The sequence below is a fragment of the Cannabis sativa genome, chromosome 9, assembly GCF_029168945.1.
Source record: "Cannabis sativa cultivar Pink pepper isolate KNU-18-1 chromosome 9, ASM2916894v1, whole genome shotgun sequence".
Taxonomy (NCBI): Eukaryota; Viridiplantae; Streptophyta; class Magnoliopsida; order Rosales; family Cannabaceae; genus Cannabis; species Cannabis sativa.
The window spans coordinates 47,047,282-47,063,965 of NC_083609.1; the positions used below are offsets into that span (position 1 = coordinate 47,047,282).

The window sequence follows — 16,684 nt, forward strand, 5'->3', positions numbered from 1 at the left end:
CAATAAGTAGAACTAGAATTTACCAAGTAAATTCTCTGACTTATTAATTCCTTATTGCATCCACCATAGAACTTGGAATTGCACTCTCAGTCATATAGAACGCTCTATATGTTCCACAATTTAGATACGCCATAAACATTTAACCATCATTCTAATCTTAATAATCAAAGATCCTCTATAGATGATTTACACCAAGTAGGGATAAATTTACCGTTTCACCCCTCAATGTATTTTATTCTTAAAACACTTAGCTTCCTATAAATGATGTTTCAGTGAGCTAATATAATCACTGAAACAAGAGCTTTTCCATTTATCTCTATTAAGCCAAGCTCGAAGGAAATCTTCGTTTCATTTCTATGTCTTGATAGAAGCTATAGATTCCATATTTATGTTTACCGCTCCCACTCAATTGCACTATCATGTTCCCAAAATGTATGTATCACCCTGACCAAAAAGTAGGCTTAACTAACAAATCAAAGAACATGAATAGCACTCCTGAGATTGAACCTAAGCATGTCAGGATTAAGATCTTTTGATCTAAAATCAACCAATGATATTGACATAGAAAGATACAACGGTAAGATTATAATATCTTTACCAAGATCAATATTGGTCCCAGTCCAATGTATACTCCATACATCCGAAACTAGCATACTTTGCCAATGTTCTGGAAAGAATATAACACTCATCCAAGGTGTAAGTACACTTCATCGCTGATTATCACATCAGTGTAAATCCAGTGCACACATGAATCAGGGACATTGTCTTTTGAAGCATATAATCACAATCACATTCCACTGTGTTAACATCACTGTAATTGTGAATTACTATATGTTCTGGACTTAAAAGATTTTGTATATATTTTAAACCAAAAACATGAAACCTACATGTAAACATAAATGACTTCTAAATCAGATTAGATTGAAATGAGTTTTATTTAGGGCATAAAATCCCAACAATTCTCAGTGAAAGATGCTTATGTTCTTGATCAAGGTACAAATTTGCTTCAAGGAAAGAAAATGGATTTGGGACCCTGGGTTATATCCAAGGCTTTCATTGATTCTGTGGAAAGTTTTGAATGATGCCCTTCCTATTGCAGCGAGAGTTTCTGCCTTTACAAAGTTTGGATGCTACTTCTGTGAGTGTGAGTTAGAAGATAGCCTCCATTTGTTTAAGGAGTGTGCCTTTGCTAAAGCAATCTGGTTTGCTGTCCTGTTCCTTGTGGCAGTGGTTTTGATGCACTATAATAGCATGCTTGATTTTGTGGAAGCTCTCCTTTCTTCTCTTTCGGGGGATTTAAGAAAGGAGGTTATTATCTACATTGGGTGTGTTATCCAGGCAATATGGAAGTGGAGGAATATGGTTCGGATAAAGGGGTGCAATGTTGATGTCAAGTCTGTTATCACTGAGGCTGCTACTGCATTCTTGGAGTTCTCAGATTGCAGGGTAGAAGATCTAAGTCAAGCCATTCCCGAGGATTCAGATGATCAGGCAGTGCAAAGCGAGTCTGCTAACCATATTATGTTCACAGATGCTTCTTGGAAGGAGGGTGTTGGTGGTTACGCTGTGGTTGCAATTAACTGTGTAGAAAACTCCTAGTGTTTCAAGCTAGATGTTGGTGCTGCTTCGTGCCCTTTGGAGGCAGAGACTCAAGCCCTCCTCTTAGCTCTAGAATTTTCAGTTCAGAATTCTTGGACTAGAATTCATTTTCTGTCAGATTATAGGGTCCTAGTGAAGGCTTTGGAGCAGCATTCTCCTCCTCCTGATTGGAGATTTTTAAATGTTTCATTATCTGTTTTAGATTTGATGAATGTAATTTCGGATTTTAGGTTCTGTTTTGTTCACAGAGATTCTAACTCTGTTGCGGACGGCTTGGCCAAAAGAGCTAGATTGTCTAGCCAGGAGTCAGGTGTTTTTCAAGGGGAGGAAATCCCCCCTGTGATTCCCAGCTACTTCTCTTTGGTTTAATGAATTTGTTTCTTTCCCAAACAAAAATATATATATAACTACTTATATTATAAATTATAATATCTTTGCATGCACTTGACTGCAACAACACCATATATAGAGGCATACATATTATATATATAGCCATGATATTAAGCTTCACCATTTATAGTTTCTTTTTTCTCTTACAAAAAAAAAAAGTTATCTTTTGTTATTCATTTACTAACTTTAATATAATATATAAATCTATCTATACATACATATTAAAAATGGGTAATCAAATAATTAAGCTACTGATCTAAATACTCAGTGATAAGTTTAATGGGTAAAACTTTGGTCTAATTCATAAGATATATATGAATAAAATTAGAATATATTTTGTAACTTTATTTAGTTGATTATATTTCCATCATCATAAAAAAAATTAGAATCGAAATGCATATTTTTTTTTATTTTATATATATATAGTGTACTTATATTATTTTGAACTTTAACCAATTTCCAATTTACATTTTATGTTTTTAAAATTTTTAGTCACAATATGAATTTCTTGTGACTAAAAGTGACTTTTGGTCACAACAAAAAATTATTTGTAACCAAAGCATATCATGAGTAATGCTAAGCACACTCTATATTGCACTCACTTTTACACTCTCTTTATAAATGAGTGACATGTGTAACTTTTTATAATATATTTAAATATATTTACCATTATACTTTTTTTACTTTTTATTAATAATTAAAATGTGTTATCTCATTTATTTGTTTAATTTTTTTGGACTATTTTATTAATATTTTATTTTTTTATTAAATAATATGCACCACTATGCATCTTTCTTTTAATTTTTTTTTTATAATAAATATGCACTATTTTATGTCATAAAATATAAAAAACACTAACTCTTTTTTCTTTCGGCAAATTTTGCATCAGTTTTTATTTATTTTATTTTTTTCATATTGTATTATTCTTTAAATTATTTTTTATTTCATATTCGTTGTAATATATATAAAGAAACAACAAAAGAGAAAAATAAACTAAATATGATTATGCCAAGTTAATAGTATGTGTTAGATCGATTTACTTTTATTTTATTTTTTTAAGTAAAAAAAATTCTTTTCATGAATAGGCAAAAAACTAATTGATTTAATATAAATATATATACATATTTGATTAGAGAGAAATTTGAGAACAATTGAATAGAATGTAAAAAAACAAAAAACACAATTTTTATTTTAAAGAATGATACGAAGCAAAAAAAATAATAATAATAAAAAAAAATGGTGCAAAATTTATGAAAAGAAATATTTTTCCATTCCTTATAAAGTAAATAGCCAATATTTATTATAAAAGAAATTAAAATAATGATTCATTATGGTTTATTTTTATCTATTAAAAAAAGAAATTTTAATAAATAAAAAAATATAATTTAATTATGTTTTTTTTTTATTGTCTAAAAAACAAATAAGCAAGTAAATAGAATCACACATTTTGATTATCACTAAAAATAAATAAATTAATTATTAATTTTAAAAAATAATTAAAAAAAAAGTAAATGAGATGACTCATTTTAATTATCATTAATAATAACTAAATAAGGGTATACTTGTAACTATTTTTAAATATAATTTAGAAGGTTACACATGTCACTCAATTAAGAAGAAAGTGTAAACAAGAGTGAAAAGAAGGTTTCCCTAGCACTCCTCAACATACCATTTAGGCAAAAGTTGTCTATAATTTAGTTTTAGTCACAACAAATATTATGACTAAAAATACATTTAGTCACAACAAATTTTAATTTTTGTGACTACTACCTTTACCTTTTAGTCACAATATAAGATAATAATTTATAATTAGTCACAACTTTTTTACTTTTAGTCATAAATTTTTTTGTAACTAAAAGTAACATTTTTTGTAATAAGTACGTATATATATAATCATATCCAAATAACAGATCAATGAGCAATAGCTAAATTTTTTTTTTCTTAAAGATCAAAATCTCAAATTCTATTTAAAAGTTAAAAAAAAAAAATACATTACCTAATTAAAAAAAATTAAATATGTATTACACTTAACAATAACTAATTGAACCTAATTAAATTACACTAACATATATTTATATATTATGCTTGAGACCAACTTAAATATGAAATATGGACGTAATAACAAGCCCAAATAAAACAATTTCGTGCAACTACATATAGAAATGTCATCATCATCAACATTCAACCAAAGTGTCTGCTCAGAAAGCCAATATTATTTCCGAAAGGAGAACAATGAGCTAATCAAGAAATTATACAAAAAGATTGAAAAAAAAAATAAAGAAAGAAAAACAAAATAATATTTCTGATTACTTTCTCCATCATGTCCTAGAAATGTAAAAACAACATTCAGCTTTTTCGTTCGCACTCCATATATCTAGAATCCCCACTTCAACAAAAATATTATCATCCTAATTTGTTCTCTCTTATCAATTTATTACAATTTTATCCTTCCACATCATATTGTCTGTACTTACGTTTGTTTTAATCACAGTTTGATCATTAAGTTTCTATATACATATTCCCCAATCATCACAGTTCATTAGATTGACCAGCATTATTGAATGAATTATAACCCAATTTATCATTCGATATTAAGACTAAAAGGGAGGGATGACGATGAGATTAATGAGAGCCTTAATCTGCCTGCTAAAGGGTATAATTTCACTTCCATGGTGATCAATGAGGCAGCATCAACTTCTCCTGCTCAGTGAGGGAGTGACGGAAATGGCACCTGTGGCCGTAAGGGCAGGGATCGCCAGCCAGAACCATTCTGCAAATCTCAGTCTTGTAACGAGGATGTCTGATCACAGGTCGGAGCTCGTCCAAGCCATGGGCAAACTGGCAATGCTCCCCGTACGGACATGCCCCAGTCTGCTGCCACTTGTTGCAGAGCTCTGTCTTGAACATCCCTTGGTTGTACACCTCCATTTCCAACCCAGACAGATTCTCTTGCTCCTCCTTCTGGATCCCACCACTGCTGCTGCTACCATTAGTACCGTTTACTCCAGGCACATACACCCTTTGCTGCACACGCAATATATTGTAATTATACTATCACAAAATCAAGATTTAATCAATTGTAATTATACTATCACAAAATCAAGATTTATAAGCGAATTAAGGCCGACAAGAATATGTTTAATCAATTGAAAACGAAATCGTCCTTGGGCGTGTATGTTCACGTGTGTGAGTCATTTAGCTAAAAAAAATGATGATATATAACTCGGAAGAATGTAACTCACTCACCGTTCCAGAGACTGATTGAGTCGGGACTGTTCGTGGTTTGGTTGAAGCGCGACTTGGACCTTCTCTGCTCGAACCAGGATTGACCTTCTGGTAGCCTGTGGAACGAACAGAAATGCTTTTAGGGAGAGTGACTCGCTGATCTGGATTTCGCCTTTCGAATCTGTTGGTCTCCATCACGCTGGTTGGACTGATGTCAGAGAAATCATCCAAGCCAGAGCTATCATTAGTATTATTATTGGTAGTAGTAGTAGTATTACTACAAAGACCGCCAATATCAAGGCTGCAAAAGGTTTCGATTAGGGATTGATTGGTAGACGAGAGTAGCAAACTCCGGAAAGCTGCCCGTGAAGAGATGAGCTCGAGAAGTTCGCTGTTAATCGATCGTAACTCGGCGTTTTCATGACGGAGGAAGTCGACCTCCTTGTTAAGGTCCTGGAGGTGCTTTTGGATGAGGTCATAATTGTTTTCTTTGCTTTCAAGGATGAGTCGAGCTAGATTTAGGCGACGCTCAGTGGCGTTCTCCTCGCCATCGGCGCCGATGGAGGAGGACCTGGTAGATGGAGTGAGGGACAGGGAACTCGGGATCTGTGGAGACTGCGGCTGAACAGTTGCGCGGTACATTGAGAAGAAATGTGTGCCGAAGTCTCTGGTATCTGGCGATATATCGGTGAAAGTCTGGTTACTAGCTGAGCCAACCGCCATGGCGAACCGTGGTGAGTTCGGAGCCGCGGTATTGGTCTCCGATGAAGGAGGAAATGAATCATTCTCCATGTTATACTGAAATGCAGCTGATCAAGCAGCATAAAAATCAAGAAAGCATACAAGAAAACAAAAACATCGATCTCGCCATGGACATATATATACACAAATGTATCTATATCACGATATAGAAAACAACAAAACCTAAATTACAGTTAGAAAAACAAAAAAAAAAAACCTAAATCAATCGAACGCCTTGTGTTTTCTCCAACATTTTCAACGAAAGTTTTAGAGGAATAATAAGATCAACAACTACGATATCTATCGATAAATTATAATAGCAGAAGCAAATTACATTGTTTATCGATTGATAATTAAGAACAGCTGCAAGAAGAAAACTTACGCAACTCTGGAGAACCGAGAAATAGCTCTGAAACCTTACTTTGCTCTTGAAACCAGAGACGAAGGAGTTGGAGAGAGAGAGAGAGAAAGAGAGTGCGAAAGTGAGAAGGAGGAGCTACAGACAGCTATTAAATCTGTTACACTTCGCAAATTGAGCGGAGGTGGGTAATAATCAAGCACGGTGAAGGATCGTGGGATCGCATACAACAGTACGAATCAAAGCCACAATTTGTCTAAAGTGATGACGTGGGTTATATTAATTGGAGTACATAAAAGATACAGAAATGTTAGACAAGCATCCGATTATACTCCGGAATAGCTAAGTCGGTTTCCCTCCAAGGGAACCATGAAAATTCGATATCAAACAGTTACGGGCATAACGGAACGCGTGTACCGACGCGCTCCACTTCTTGTTTAGAAACGAGAAATCTCAAAGAGCAGGAGAGCGTGCGTGTGTGTATGTGTGTTAGTGAGTGAGTGAGGAATAGCTTGAAGGGTAGGGAATGAAGAGAGGGGTATATATGTAAATAGAGTAAAGCAGTTAGAGAGAGAGAGAGAGAGGTGGGTTGGTGGTGGTGCTTGCCAAGGGAATGTTTGGCGTGGTATGGAAGTATGTGGTGAGGTGCTGGTGGCGATGATAAAGAAAAATGCCAATCTGCTTCTTCTTTCGTTTCAAGATTTCTTATTTTATTTATTTTTACTTAAAAGAAAAAAATTACTATTATTATTATTTCTGTTATTTGGAATTAAAAGCATGCTTTTTCTAGGTGTTCTATATTTGAAGTAAGGTTCTTAATTATTGTTTAAATCTTTTCTTGTTTGCTTCTTTGTCACAACTTTAACTAACTCTATGGCCCCTTTTCTTTTGGTACCACCTCAATCTCCCAAATATAACAAAAATAATATTATTTATTTATTGCGAAAATATGAATCTCATTTTTCATTTGATGATGACTATAGCTTGCTGTTTAACCATGCAACTACCACTTTGACGATAAAAGGGACAAAATTGATTCCATAATAATAATAATAATAGTTTGTTTTGTATGAATTTTTTTGATTAAGTTACCATCAAAAAAATGTTTTTTAATTAGTTGTTATGCAAGTTGTAAATATGGGCTATAGTAATTTTGGTAAATGGTTGGATCCATGTCATAAAAATAGTTGCCCTCGAAAAAAAAAAATAGATAAATGGTTGGATCCATGTCACAAAAATTCAACCAATGTTTGGTTGGTTGTGCAGATGTTTTTACCACTTTTCATCATGAGCTTTTGTTAACTCTTTAATACTTTAAGCGAAAATGATTATTGGTCAACAATTAACGTGGCAATAATCTATTCATCACTTTTTGTTAAGAGGAAAAAATATATGAAAGCGATTTTTACTAGTGAGTGTAGTACAATTTCCATTTTATGAATTCATTTATTTATTTATTTTAAAGGTTATAAATTCATTTATTTGTTTGTATATAATGAGAGTGAAAAGGTTGCTTTTAAATTTTCATTTTAGGTGATACTTGTGTTTATTTTTCTTCTATAAGTTTACGAGTACTTTTGTGTCGCCGGTGTTTAATATAGATAGTTTGACAAAATTAAGATTTTCTTTTTTTTTTTTTTTTAAACCACAAAATTAATCCTTTTAAGGTTTTCGGTTTTATGTGGCTCTAATTAGGAAATTAATACTCCGGTTACGGTATAACAAATAATCTTGTTTGTCCGGCTAACATATGTATATGAAAGTGTATATTACCAAAAAAGTCTGTTACATAACAGAAAGGGTCACTCCCTACACAAAGATGTGGGGCATATTTGCAATTTTTTATTTTCTTTTTACAATATTTATATTTGGCACTATTTTTTACATCTTAATTATAATTTTCACTTGCCACATTTAATTTACAATATTTTTTTTTTTTGCTGATAGATTTATATTGTTTTTTTTATGCTGATAGATTTATATTGTATTCTTTTAGTTTGCTATATTTGAGACTGATTTTTCAAATATATTAAGAAAAATAGCACGTGCACGTTTGACCTAACATTTATTATTTTTATTTATGATAATTAAAAAACATAGGATAAAACATAAATGTATTACTTTATAATAATTGTTTGTACTTTTTTCTAAATAAAACGGAAATATTCATCGATAAATAAAATAAATAAAGTCTATTCCATGATATATGATATGATCACTCTAAAGAGTAAAATCAACAAAAATAAATTATTAAATCATTTACAATAAAATGTAATAAAATCTTAAAAACAAAAATTTCTTATTAGAGAGCATAAATGTAATTAAATTAAAAATTATTTTGAGATGTTAGTAAAATAAATTTATATATGGCACAATTTAATAAGTAAATGATAGAAGTAGACATAGAAATAACTTAATTATTAGTTCCACTTACACTTCTTCTCACAAAGAAAAGATTCTAAGTTTGGATCTTCTCGTGTAAAAAAAATGGATCTTCTCTCCCCTATGAACAAAATAAATAAATGGTAGAAGTTTTAAAATATAAAAATTATGCAAACATACATAAATAATATTTTTTAAAAAATTATTTTTGAAACATAAATGTTGTAAAATAAATTATACTAAAAAACTCTGTATGGATAATCTTTAATGTATTGATTATTTAAATAGCATAATTTAATTGATCTTTCAATATATGTGTGCTTAAATATATTTTGTAGAATAAATAGGATATATACTCCCCGATTATTACCAGATATAATTCTTGCTCCTTGAATTTTTTCTTTCGTTAAAAATCTTTCCTAAACTTTTTTCTATTATAAAAGTTGCTCTTTTAATTCCATTCCTTTATATATTTTTAAATGTTGAATGATATGGCTATTTTCTTGCTTGGTGGCACATGATGAGGTGGTTATTAATTTACACAGTAATGGCACGTTTACTATACAGTAATCAGAATCGAAATAAATTAATGGAGAAATGTAACGGAATAAATGAAAAATAATCGGAATCAATATTTGTAATATGTTGTTTACTAAAATTTTTTAGAAATGGAATAGTTGTGATTTATCTTGTTTACTTTATTAGGAAACGTAATCGGAATGCTTAAATTGACTAAATTGCCCTTTTGAGTTAAACTATATTATATGGTAGTTATTTTGCAAGACATATTTTAAAGGACAAAATTGTCATTATATATTTAATAATAAAAAATAAAATAAAAATAATTAAAATCCATTACCCTTAATGGCATTCCTTATAAAATTGGTGGGAGAAGTTCTCCCTTTCTTTTCTCCCTTATTTAATCAACTTCTCCCTTTCCTAATTTTAATAATGCAAGTAAACAAATGTAAGGGAATGATTACCTTACTATTGATTCCCATTACTTATTAGTAAACATGCCATAAGTGAATAATCCCCACCTATTAAAAAATAAATGATAGAATGAGTTACATAATAGGATATATATGAAACCCTAAAATCTATCTACTTTCTTTTTTCTTTTTTTCAGTCGCTCAATTTTTTTCCCTTCATTGACTCATCTTCTTCAATTTCAATGATCTAGTTTCTTTAAAATTTAGTTGTAATAGTTTTTATTTTTTTTGGCAACTCAACACAATGTCTTGCTCAAGTAATTCCATGAAAAATAAGGATAGAAGATATGATGAAATGTTGAATTGGAGTGGACCCAATTGTCTTTGTCACTTAGAAAGTGACTCGCAAAGACAATGAGAAATTGGGGAAGAAGGTTTAATGGGTGTCCAAGATACAAGATTTGTTATTAATGTTTGATTTTAGTTTATTGTTAAACTTTTTGGGTCTAATTTACCTTATTTTTCTCAGAAAAATGTGGAAGATGGTTGCGGGTTCTTGTGTTAGATTAATACAAACCCAAATGAAAGACATGTGAATGATTTAGAAAGATTAGCTAGAAGGGTAGAAGAGGTTGAGTACAAAGTTGAGGAGATGCAACTTATTATTTAGAGAAGAGATGATGATGTTGCAAGAATAATGAAGTGGGCGAGACATATTAAATTGTTATTTTGATTTGTGTAGAAATCTTAGTTTTTTTTTTGTGAGTTATTAATTAAGTCTAGTGCAAAATGTGACTTGTGTAATTTGTTACAAAATTTAGTACTGTTAACTTTCTCGAATGAATGTAGTTTTATGACATTTACAAAGTGCTAAGAAGACTACTACTGGAAGTTTGTTGTAAAATGAAGAAATTTTTTTTTAATCAAATGTATGTGAATTTGCATTGTAAATTAGAATTCATTACTACTGAAAGTGAATAACAATTTGATTGAGATAATTGAAACTGAGCTTACAACTTTAGTATCACTTTAGTATTTAAATATGTGTTTCATAATATAAGATTATTAGGAATGCTATAGACAAAAAGAAACTCAAAATATCCACTTGCTGTTTCAAATGCTATACAAAAAAAAAAAAAAAAAAAAAAAAATCTAAATTGCATTTCACAGAGCATGAAAGTGATCAAAAAAGTTGATATAATCTCAAGCATTCCAACTACAAAAAAGATGTCCTTAAAATATTGATAAGGTTGTTAGAAGTCATCACCTCCTCTAAACTTCTAGAAATTTCTAGTTATTATATATTTGTTAGTTAATTTAAGACAAAGCCCATTGTAATTGCCAAAGATTAGTAGAAAAGTCTAGATAAATGTAAGAAATGACTAGAAATTAATTGTCTAGAAATTTTTAGAAACAATAGTCACTAGATGTTTCTAGTTATTTGGGACAAGCCCAATGCTAGAATTCTCTAGTAAATTGAAGTAGCTTCATCAACCAACCATGAGGCACTATAAATAGACCCTTGGTCTCATGGATGTGGGTGCACAAAATAAGTGAAGTCTTAGTGTGTGCTAAGTTATCTATACACAAGTGTGTGTGTTCTTAACAAGTGTCTAAATACAAAGTGTCCCAAAAGTGTGAGTTATACACAAGTGTGTAGTTAAGGTGTCTAGTGATAAAATAAAAAAGTGTGAGTGTTTGGTGTATTGTGGTCTAGTAAAAAGTATTCAAGTCTTGGTGTAATTACTTTTACAATAATAAAGTAATTACGTTTTTCACGTGTTGTGGTGTCCAACAAGTGGTATAAGAGCCGGATTGAGTTCGTTCCGAAAGAGTCTTTTGTTGAGTTTCTTAGAGTGATCGTGTGTGGTTTAGTACTACAGAGTTTGCACGATGGGTGACCTTCAAGTGGTCGGCGGAATTAAGAAACTTAACAACCAAAATTACAACACGTGGTCGATGCACATGGAGGCATATCTCCAAGGCCAAGACTTGTGGGAGATCATTGGTGGCAATGAAGTCACACAACCGGAGGATTCATCCGCTTTAAAGAAATGGAAGATTAAAGCGGGCAAAGCCATGTTTGCGATTCAGACCACAGTCAAAGATGAGATGTTGGAGCACATCAGGCCGGCAAAGACACCAAAAAAAAAGCATGGGATACTTTCACATCATTGTTCACCAAGAAGAATGATACGAGATTGCAGCTTCTGGAGAACGAGCTTTTCTCAATCAGGCAGCGCGACATGACGATCAACCAATACTTCACCAAGGTAAAATATCTTTGTCGCGAAATCTCTGCATTAGACTCTGGTGCTGGCATGTCAGATGCTAGAATTAGAAGAATTATTATTCATGGATTAAGGCCAGAATTTAGAACTTTTATTGCTGCAATACAAGGTTGGCCAAACCAACCTTCTCTTGTTGAGTTAGAAAACTTGCTAGCTGACCAAGAAGTGTTAGCTAAGAAAACGTTTGGAGTCTTATTAAAGAGTGACGAAGAAGCACTCTTTAGTAGAGATAAGAAAGGACGACCCCGACCAAATACTAGTCGAAATACTAGAAAATATGATGACAAGGATAGTCATCATGGGAGCTCCCAAACAGGAAGAGCTCAGAATAAAGACAAACGGGGTGGTCAATCAAAGAACAACAATAAATTTGATGGAAAATGCTACAACTGTGGCAAGTATGGCCACATGGCTAAAAGTTGTTGGTTCAAGAAGAAAACTGCAGAAGGCAATGCAGCCACATCAAATGCAGAAAGGACAAGCGATGAAGAATGGGACGCAGAAGCATCATTCGCAGTGGAGGAAGAAGAATTAGCTTTGACAGCTTCTGTTCCAGGAAAGATCGACTACAATAATGATTGGATAGTCGACTCTGGCTGCTCAAATCATATGACAGGAGATGAAGAGAAGCTGCAAGATATGACAGAATATAAAGGTGGTCGCGTTGTGGTGACAGCCAACAACTCAAGATTACCGATCGCGCACATCGGTAAAACAACAATCATCCCGAGATTCAGCCCAAAAGAAGTTTCACTCCAGGATGTCTACCATGTACCTGGGATGAAGAAAAACTTACTATCAGTGGCGCAACTTACGGCGACAGGCCACCATGTCGTATTCGGCCCTCAAGATGTCAAGATCTATAAAGATCTTGAAATCTCTAGAACACCGATGATGAAAGGACGCCGCTTAGAGTCTGTCTATGTAATGTCAGCAGAGTCTGATTATGTAGACAAGACTCGGAAGAATGAAACAACAGATTTGTGGCATGCAAGGCTAGGACATGTCAGTTATCATAAACTCAAGGTGATGATGAAGAAGTCTATGCTGAAGGGTCTTCCTCAACTCGAGGTCAGAACAGAGACCGTATGTGCTGGCTGCCAATACGGTAAGGCGCATCAATTACCGTATGAAGATTCAAAGTTCAAAGCTGAAGCACCATTGGAAGTGGTCCATTCTGACGTGTTTGGGCGAGTCAAACAACCATCAATCAGCGGTATGCAATACATGGTTACATTCATCGACGATTTCTCAAGGTACGTATGGGTTTTCTTTATGAAAGAAAAATCCGAAACTTTTTCAAAATTTAAAGAGTTTAAAGAAATAGTAGAAGGAGAAGTCGGCAAGAAAATCCAATGCCTCCGAACAGACAACGGTGGCGAATATACCTCAGATGAATTTTCTGAGTATCTTCGAGAATGCTGCATACGCCATCAATTCACATGTGCAAATACGCCACAACAGAATGGAGTATCCGAGAGGAAAAATCGCCACCTTGCAGAAACATGTCGAAGCATGCTACATGCAAAGAATGTTCCAGGGAGATTTTGGGCTGAAGGTATGAAGACAGCCGCTCACGTAATCAATAGGCTTCCCCAAGCTAAGTTAGGGTTCGTTTCACCCTTTGAAAAACTGTGGGGTTGTAAACCTGCAGTAAGTCACTTTCGAGTATTTGGTTGTGTGTGCTACGTATTTGTGCCAAGCCACCTACGTAGCAAATTTGACAAGAAGGAGATACGATGTATCTTTGTGGGATACGACAGCCAACGGAAAGGGTGGAGATGTTGCGACCCTACAACTGGAAAGTGTTATACATCAAGGAATGTGGTCTTTGATGAGACATCATCATGGTGGTCATCGCAAAAGGAAGCATTACCAGATTCTAAAGAAATGGAAGATGAATTGCAGAAGAAAATGGGGGAGCAAACTGTTGAGTTACCTACAACTCAAGATACAGATGAAGAAGAAAACACCGAGGACGAGGCACCTCAGAATCCATGGAAAACGGGGGTGCATCAAAGAGAAGGACATGATGATAGTCAACCAGAACTTCAGAGATCAACAAGAGTGTGAAAGCCAAATCCAAAATATGCTAATGTTGTTGTAGCTGAAGAAGAAAAGTTCAGAGAACCAGAGATATGAAGAGGCATACCAAAACTCCAAGTGGCTAGGAGCTATGAAAAAAGAAATTAGTGCGCTAGCAAAGAATCAGACTTGGGAGTTGGTGCCAAAGCCGAAGGAAGTGAAACCCATTTCGTGCAAATGGGTCTACAAGGTAAAAACTCGTCCTGATGGTTCAATTGAGAGATACAAGGCTCGGTTAGTTGCTCGAGGATTCTCTCAACAATATGGGCTTGATTATGACGAGACATTTAGCCCAGTCGCTAAAATTACAACAGTGCGGGTTCTGTTAGCACTTGCAGCTAGTAAAGACTGGAGGCTATGGCAGATGGATGTGAAGAATGCATTTCTACATGGAGAACTGGATAGAGAGATATACATGGTGCAACCAAGAGGATTTGAGGATAGAGCACATCCCGACTATGTTTGCAAATTGAAGAAGGCTCTCTATGGATTAAAGCAAGCTCCACGAACATGGTATGAAAAGATTGCCGAGTTCTTAGTAGAAAGCGAATATTCCATGGCACATGCAGATTCAAGCTTATTCATTAAAGTAAGGAAAGCAAAGATTGCGCTTGTTCTGGTATATGTCGACGATCTCATTATCACTGGAGATGATGACACAGAAATTTATCAAACAAAGGAGAACTTATCAGTACGCTTTCAAATGAAGGAGCTTGGATAATTGAAACACTTCCTTGGATTAGAAGTTGACCGAACTAAGGAAGGTTTATTTCTCTGTCAGCAAAAGTATGCTAAAGATTTGCTGTAAAGATTTGGAATGCTCGAGTGCAAGCCCATCTCAACACCTATGGAAGCTAATGCTAAGCTATGTGCTCATGCTGGGAAGGACTTGCAAGATGGAGCAATGTATCGACAACTGGTGGGAAGTCTAATCTACCTTACATTGACTCGACCAGATATTTCTTATGCAGTTGGAGTAGTAAGTCGATATATGCAGCAACCAAAGAAGCCACATTTGGAAGTAGTACGACGAATACTGAGGTATGTCAAAGATACCATTAACTATGGTCTCTGCTATAAGAAAGGTGATGAGGTCAAGATCGTTGGCTACTGCGATGTTGATTATGTTGGAGATCATGATACCCGACGATCAACTACTGGGTATGTATTCAAGATTGGATCTAGAGTAGTGTCTTGGTGTAGCAAAAGGAAACCAACAGTGTCTTTGTCAACCACAGAAGCAGAGTATAGAGCAGCAGCAATGGCAGCTCAAGAAAGTACGTGGTTGATGCAACTAATGAAGGATTTACACAAATTCACAGATTTTGCAGTGCCACTTTATTGTGATAATCAGTCTGTTATCCGCCTAGCAGAGAATCCAGTATTTCATGCTCGAACAAAGCATGTGGAAGTGCATTACCATTTTCTCAGAGATAAAGTACTTTAGGGAGAATTAGAAATGCACCAAGTGAAGAGCGAAGATCAAGTAGCAGACTTATTCACTAAAGGACTCAGCACAACGAGATTTCAAAAACTCAGAGAACAACTCAATATGAAGAGTCAGTGCTGAGGGGGAGTGTTAGAAGTCATCACTGTTGGAAATTATTTTACCAGGATCTTAGATCTACTCACAAGTATGTTTATTAACACCCTAAATATGAACTTTCTAAAACGATGAAATAAACACATACAAAGTTTAGGAAACCTTACATTGGGTGCAACGGAATATAATGACTCCTTCCATTCAGATATCTAGCCCTTGATTCCTTTCTGTAGCAGAGCATTATCAATATCTGAACCTGGATCTCTTTCTCTGAATCTTTGATGCTGAAACCTCCTTCTTGCTGAAAGTCTTTCTTTACAATTTCGCCCTTACTTAGTGAAAAATTCACAAATAGACATAGTCTAATTTGAGAATTATAATTGATTAATCAAAACCAATTACATGAGTCTTACAAGCAATATTATCTCAACTAGTGCGGGGACCATGGGTCTACATAACCGAGCTTCCAATAAGTAGATCAAGAATTTAGCACTAAAATTCACTAACGTATTAATTCTTCGTTGAATCCACGCATAGAACTTAGAATTGCACTCTCAGTATATAGAATGCTCTATATGTTCCACCATATAGATGCATCATTAGTTATCCATTGTTATAATCCTAATTTGATCAATGATCCTCTATATGAATGATCTACACTGTAAAGGGATTAGATTACCGTTACACCCTACAATGTATTTATTCCTTAAAACACTTGACCCTGTATAAATGATATTTCAGCTTATGTGAAATGAGTACTCCACCATTTATGTTCGTTTGGTCAAGCTCGAAGGAGATCATCCTTTGCTTACTATTCGCCAGATAGAAGCTATAGATTCCATGTTTATGCTAGCGCTCCCACTCAATTGCACTACCGTGTTCCCAAAATGTACGTATCACCCTGACCTAAAAGTAGGCTTAACTAACAAATCAAAGAACACGAATAGCCTTTCAAGATTGAGCCTAATCATAATAGGATTAAGAACATTTGATCTAGGATCAACTAGGCGATATTGACTTGAATAGATATTACGGTAAGTTTAATAAATCTAAGTCAAAGTTCAATATCGGTCCCTTCCGATGCATACTCCATGCATCCAACCTGAGCTTTACTTTAACCAATGCTCTGGAAAGAACA

At 33.9% G+C, this 16,684-nt stretch overlaps 3 protein-coding genes across 4 annotated transcripts; 2 read left to right on the plus strand and 1 right to left on the minus strand.

The window, feature by feature from the left end:
- Positions 1-972: 972 nt before the first annotated feature.
- Positions 973-1,968, plus strand: LOC133031431 (uncharacterized). Its single transcript, XM_061104929.1, has 2 exons — positions 973-1,551; positions 1,600-1,968. The coding sequence occupies exons 1-2, from the start codon at positions 973-975 to the stop codon at positions 1,966-1,968; spliced, it is 948 nt and encodes a 315-aa protein (XP_060960912.1).
- A 2,216-nt stretch (positions 1,969-4,184) lies between these two features.
- LOC115723453 (zinc finger CCCH domain-containing protein 15) lies at positions 4,185-7,066 on the minus strand. 2 transcript variants are annotated; one of them, XM_030652940.2, is made up of 3 exons: positions 6,338-7,066; positions 5,236-6,023; positions 4,185-5,013 (listed from the first exon to the last, which is right to left on the minus strand). In XM_030652940.2, exons 2-3 carry the CDS (start codon positions 6,004-6,006, stop codon positions 4,666-4,668), a joined length of 1,119 nt encoding a protein of 372 aa, XP_030508800.2. In that variant the 5' UTR covers positions 6,007-6,023; positions 6,338-7,066; the 3' UTR covers positions 4,185-4,665. The 2 variants fall into 2 exon arrangements, with proteins under 2 accessions (XP_030508800.2, XP_030508801.2); XM_030652941.2 differs by having other exon boundaries at positions 5,236-6,012; positions 6,338-6,836.
- Positions 7,067-14,850: 7,784 nt separating this feature from the next.
- On the plus strand, positions 14,851-15,450 carry LOC133031432 (secreted RxLR effector protein 161-like). The gene has a single exon (XM_061104930.1). The coding sequence runs from the start codon at positions 14,851-14,853 to the stop codon at positions 15,448-15,450; it is 600 nt and encodes a 199-aa protein (XP_060960913.1).
- The last annotated feature ends 1,234 nt before the right edge of the window (positions 15,451-16,684 follow it).